Source organism: Rhinolophus hipposideros, assembly GCF_964194185.1.
Source record: "Rhinolophus hipposideros genome assembly, chromosome: 20".
Classification (NCBI taxonomy): Eukaryota; Metazoa; Chordata; class Mammalia; order Chiroptera; family Rhinolophidae; genus Rhinolophus; species Rhinolophus hipposideros.
Window position 1 is genome coordinate 50118856 of NC_138066.1, and position 6000 is coordinate 50124855.

Genomic DNA, 6000 nt, shown 5'->3' on the forward strand with positions numbered 1-6000 from the left:
GGGCTGTGGAACCTGGACAGACGGGTCAAATTATGGTGCAGAGGGGCACCCACTGCTTTGTCATTTGACTTTGCCCGCCTCCCTCCCTCCAGCTTGGCGGCTTGGCGCTACAGCTCTCCAGCAGTCAGAGACCGGCTGTTACATAATAACTATTATAACTACATACACACACACACACTCACGCACGCGCGCGCTTGGCAGTGTGTTCACTTGTAAGTTATGAAGCACGGTGATTAAATGAACCCTGAGACTGCTACCAGCTTCAGCCCCAAGCCCTGACTGGCGTGTTCGAGGGTGCCTGTGGGCTCCCTCCCTGCTCCATCTGCGTCCCCAGGACTAACGGCTGTCCTGTAGCTAGTGCCCATTACTTCTTTGGCCTGTTGTGTGATGTGTCGCTGTCCCCGGGCAGCGCAGGGTTCAGTGTTGCCGGTTCTTGAACTTGATGTAAACAGTAATCCACAGTCTGGTCCATGTGTCCCCGTGTGTGCCCTGAGCACATTGGGATACAGGTTCTCTTTAACCCTCTCGCTCCAATTGCTGCCTCGTTCCACTCCTGATTCCCTCCCTTCTTCGGGTCTCCCTCGGGACATTCTCCTCTTCCCAGGAGACCTCCCTGGTCCCCCAGGCCCCACCACCCCCGTCTTCCTTACTGCAGCTGTCCCCTGCTGTTGTCTTGGCTGAGTTACTGTGCCATCTCCCCACTCTTCCAGAATGTTCTCAGAACCTTCTGGAGAACAGGAATTGAGCCAGTCCTGTCACTACGGTGTGCACAGCACGGGGCCTTCGAAGTGCCCAGTGCTCCCCTGGGAGCGGTGACTCCCCCTCTCTACCCTGCCCACCTGCCTGGGGCTCCTCTTGGCACCAGAACTACTGGGGGAGGGGCTTTGAGTGACACTAACGCCCCTTCTGTCTCTTCTCAGTTGAGAACACCACACACTGTGAGTTTGCTTACCTGCGGGACCTCCTCATCAGGTGAGAGATGGGTTGATGCTTGGGGTGGGGCTGACAGCATAGCCCCCCCCAGAGGAGCCTAAATCAGGCGTGTGGGTAGTGGGTGAGTGGGCAGAGGTCCTGGGCAGCAGCTGGCATGTCCTGCCCTCCTCTGGGAGAACCTCACAAGTCCATTTCTAAAACACCTTCTTGGGAATAAAGCAGGACGTGAAAATTCTTCTTAGCCACATGAGGTCACCTGGATGGGAAGGGCTGAGTTCTGGTCACTGTGGCCCGAGCCCATTAGATTCAGGGCCCCAGGGGGTCTCATGTGCTAGACATTGGGGGGGGGGTTCCCCAGTTCCAGTTCCAGCATTTTCTGCCCTCACCCTCGGACCTGGCTGAGGCTTCTTGTTTTCCTTGAGCCCATCCAAGGAGTAGCCCTTCCTCAGCCTATTAAAGAGGGCGCCGGGGGGGGGTTGCCTGGTCCTGGGCAGGTGAATGGACAGGGTAGGGGCTCCAGCCCTGGTCCCCGAGCTCCCAGCTCCTCAGCCAGCTGACGGGTGGAAGTTAAAGATGAAGTGAAGAAGAGGGACAGCGTGGGGGGATGTGTTCGAGAGCCTGGCTGAGGAAGGGCTCCAGACCCTCTGCCCCCGTTTTCCACTGGTGAGCCTGAGCCAGGACTGGCAGGGTGACCAGTGCACCGCCCAAGGCCGTGGTCACCCACTGCCCCTTGCATACCAGCACTCCTGGCCACCAGCCTGGCACTTGTAGACTGGAGCAAGGACACGCCTGCCCCTTCTGAGTGTGCACCTAGCCCCCGTCCCTGGACTGGCCACAGGCTTGACACAGAGAAAGGGACATGTTAGAACCCGTGTCTGGGAGGGCCTGGGGTTGCCGTGGAGACCGCCCCACCCTGTGCCCAGGCCTGGGAGTGGGGAGGGCGGTGCTGGGAGTCCTGGCCCTGGCGGAGCTTCCGCGTCTGCCTCTGCGCCCGCCTGCCGCGGCCACCCCTCGACACGCCTGTGCCCCCCTAGGACGCACATGCAGAACATCAAGGACATCACCAGCACCATCCACTTCGAAGCCTACCGGGTGAAGCGCCTGCACGAAAGCAACAGCGCTGTGCCCAACGGCGTGGAGGACAAGGAGCCGGCCGCCCAGGAGATGTAGGCGCCCCCAGGACCCGGCCCCGACTTTCCATCCCCTCAGCCCACCCACTCGCCCCACTTTATTTTATATAATTCTCTCCATCTGTCATTGTTCTCCGCCCCTTCCCATGCTGCCGAGTAACAAAGATAACAAGTGCCCCACCCCCCATTAGTGGCCCACAGACAGCAGGGCCTGGAGTGGAGGCTGTTCTCTGGCCGTCCCCGAGGTCCTGGAGAAGCTGGGCCACGCCTGGGAGGGGCGGGAGCAGACCCAGAGCCAGTGCTGACCGACTCCACGCCCAGCCCGGGCCAGAGCAGCAGCTCCTACTCCTGGTTCCCTCGCCGCTGTCTCAGTCCCTGGAACCTGGTGGGTTGTGCCCGGGGGAGCATGGAGCCAGGCTGGCAGACCTGGAGCCCCTTCCTGCCCCCACCACCCCACGTGGTGTGGGCCGTAACTCAGAGAGCGCCCCCTGGAACCCCCCAAGGGGAGAATAGTTGATTCCAGGAGACGCCAGTTGCCAGTTGCTTAGATGCCGAGGCCCCTTGGCTGCTGCCCGCCCACCCGCCTGCGAGCCTGTCCTGGAGCAGAAAGTGCCTTTATCTCAGCCGTGCACGCGAGCCCACAGACTGCCCCGCTGTCCCCTCAGATGGGAAATGGGGACAGGTTGGAAAAGGGGGGGTGTCTTCGACTCTCCATCGTCCCCATCTCACTGTGATTTGATTGAGGATTCAAAGGAAAAGACGCACCCCCACCCCAATTCCTGGTTTTTGGGAAAGTCTGAGCAAGTGAGTGTGGAGGAGCTGAGTGAGGATGTGATGGCAGGTACCCAAAGGAAGGGGGGGCCGTGTGCACTGCGGCTGGGATGTTCCGAGTGGTCTTGGTGTCTGCCTCCCCCCCCGTCCCGTGTGACCGGGGAAGTGTGTGTGTGTGTGTGTGTGTGTCTGTGTCTGTTTACACACCCAGCCAGCCACCCCAGACGCACACTCAGCCCTCCTCGCTCCGCCCTTGCTGGCTCTGTAACCTGGGGAGGTGGGAGGCCTGGTGAGCTTGACTTTCTGTTGCCCTAAATGTGCCTGGGTCCCTGTACCCCAGGGCCCATTGTAAAGACCCCCTAAAGATGGAGGGGTCAGGAGTCAGGTTGCATAGCCCACAGCTGGCTACTGAGCGGGATTTCGTATCAGCAGCACAGCCCAGCTGGTCTGCTCCTTCGCTCCCTGTCTCTGCTAGGAGACCAGCAGGGACCATCCGAGCCATGCACAGCAGACCGCTGGTGCTTCCCCCTTCCTCCTGGGGGCGGGGGGTTTGGCTCAGGTCAACAAGGTTGGACACAGGTGAGGTGGTCTGTAGATCCCAGGTGAGAAGAGCAGTGGGAGAAATGGGGTGCAAACAGACTTTGGGCTGTAGATGTGTGCTGGCGTGTGTGCTCCCTCCCCATCTATGAGAGGAAGGACCCTTAGCCAAACAGTTTACTTGCCGACTTGCCATGGTTTTGCCAAAACCATGATTTTGAAGGACCTGTCCCCTCCAGCGTCAGGTAGGACGTGGGGCAGCCTTCTGGGTGGGGTGCACCCCGCCAGCCTCCGTGCCCTTGGGGGCTCTGCAGCGTCCGGCCCCGGGACGCCTTCGCTTTCCTTCTCTGTAGCCAGATTTTGAAAAATTGTTAGTTTCACTGGGATCTGTTCCGCAGTGGCCTTTTGCTATGTGCCTCCTGAGAAATTCGTCTCTTTTTGTATAAATAACAAAGTGTTGAAAATGTATTTCCTGAAATAAATGTTCCAAATGCAAACCTGGAAGGCTCGGGAGTGGGGGTTCTTCCTCTTCTGACCCCAGAGGCAGAGATAAGAGTAAATACAGGGTCACAGGGGTGCTGAGAGTTGTTCCATCTTCATGGGGGAAAAGAGGTTTCAGGGACTTCAGAAGAACGGAAGTATCTGTGAGGATGACTGAAGAGTGAATAGCAAATCTTAATTTATTCAGTAAAGAAGGCTTTGGAAGGCTTCCACGGGGAGAAGCTGGGAGCTGTTTCTGTTAGTGTATGCTTACAAGTAAGGTTTTCTTCTTACAATTTAAATCCATTGGGTTGAAGCCTATAAACTGGTCAGTGTTTGACAACAATTGCATGCCAATTTAACGTATTCCAAGAGAACTTGGCCCCAAGGAGACTGGAATTCCAGAGGCAGCCCTGCGAGCTTTTCTCTGCAGCGAGAGCTTGATGGCTCGGAGCACTTGTGTGGGCGGCGGGACCTACCAAGGGGCTGCAGAGGCCCGGTATCCAGGTATCCAGCGTTTGCCGTCCCTGCTCTGGGCTGCAGGCTGCGGGGTTTAAACAGGCCAGAAAAATAAACCGACAGTCGTCAGCCTTTGGCTTTTTCAGACTCTGCCTTGTGTGCGCCCTTGTGTGGGGCGAGGACCCACCTGGGGTGGAAGCCAGAGGGAAATCGGGGGGTGCTTTTTGAATCTTAATGGCTGTCCCGTCTCCCATTTTAAAACATGACTTTTTAAATAAATGAAACCACTCCCCCCACCCCCACCCCTGCGCCTCCTCACCCAATACCAGTGGGGCAGGGGCTCGTTATCATTCTCATGATGGCCCTTATGTGTTGCTTTTGTTCCTCTTGATTTGGTTTTGGGGCACGGTTTCAGGGTGCTGGTGGGAGGAGGATGGAGTGTGGAAGGGAGGGTGGGATCAATGCAGAGTCCTGAGCTGAGTGGGAGCCCAGTGTGTGCAGCTGAGGGATTTGGACGCAAGGCACCCCGTGTCTCAGGCACCACCCTACACGCACCGCCCTTCCCTCCCCCCTCCTTTCTCTCCCCCTCCTCCCACCTCCATGGAAGGGGAGTGGGGAGAGGTGTCCTGGGCCGTGGGATCCCGGATTGCCTGCCAGGCAGGACCAGGCGCATTTCCTGCGCGGGAACAAGAACACTTTCCAGATGTGTGCGTCGCCCCAGGGGGGTGTTCTGGGAACCAGAACCATCTGTGGGGGGGTGCTGGCCCGATGTTTGACTTGGGTCAGTCGCTAATGAAAATGTCACTTGTGAGGAGCTTAAAGGGCCCCAGGGAGACTGCCGTCCATGCAGACCCCTGTCCCACTCCTACTCCCGCTGGGAGGGACCTTTTTCTGAAAGTAAAGTGATGCAGTTTTTGTTCTGATGATATTAGTGATCCCTGCTCACTGCAGAAAGGTTGAAAAACAGAGAAAGGCAAAAACAACGCTAACAGCAGCAACCGACGGGAACCCCGGGCTGCCAGCCCAGCTGCTAATGTCTGGAGTGAGGGGAACGTGTGCAAATGCATCCGCACACTTATTTTTGTTTTTCCAAAATTAAGCTCGGATTGTGCGTATCCTTTTGTAACCTGCATTTTTGCCACTGCCAGTCAATTTTCCATGCTGTTACGTGTTTTTGGAAAACGGGATTTTGATTGCTGTACGACCCTCTATCATATACACTTGTCTTACTCAGTGATGCTTTCTAACTGTTTGCCCTTGTCAGTGGGCTGCACCTGGAGGCCCGCTGGGTCTCTGAGTCCCCCATCCGCCCCCCAGAGGAGAGAGGTGCCTGGTTGCAGGAAGCACCTGGAAACTGCAGAAACCCACACTGGGAAGGTCTGTGTGGACCCAGCGATCGAGGTGCCCCAGGACTGCTGCTCCCCCTTTCCTGCCAGGCGCCAGTCTCTGCATTTTGGCTTGTGGATGGGAAAGCATCCTAATGGTCTGGCAGGCCGACCCTCAGAGCTCAGGGGTCAAGGCACAAGGTCATTGCTTGACTGTTACTGAAATGTTCCTTTCTGAGCTCTTTTTCCACGTGGATTCAAGTATGCAACTGGAACTTGGGTCCACATGAGAGACCCCAGGTCACTGCTCAGATCACAGACTGATGACCTTCTCAGAGGCCAGAGTGAAGGTAGGCGGGGGATGT

The 6000-nt window shown here is 57.3% G+C and overlaps 1 protein-coding gene across 14 annotated transcripts in view; it reads left to right on the plus strand.

Annotated features, from left to right (window-relative positions):
* The window catches only part of SEPTIN9 (septin 9), a 152450-nt gene extending 148575 nt beyond the window's left edge, over nucleotides 1–3875 (plus strand). For all 14 annotated transcript variants that reach the window (XM_081029921.1, XM_081029929.1, XM_081029930.1 and 11 more), the window contains 2 exons: nucleotides 921–972; nucleotides 1968–3875. In XM_081029921.1, the coding sequence (XP_080886047.1) occupies nucleotides 921–972; nucleotides 1968–2103 (188 nt within the window). In that variant the 3' untranslated portion in view covers nucleotides 2104–3875. The remainder of the gene's footprint in view (nucleotides 1–920; nucleotides 973–1967) is intronic.
* Nucleotides 3876–6000: the final 2125 nt, after the last annotated feature.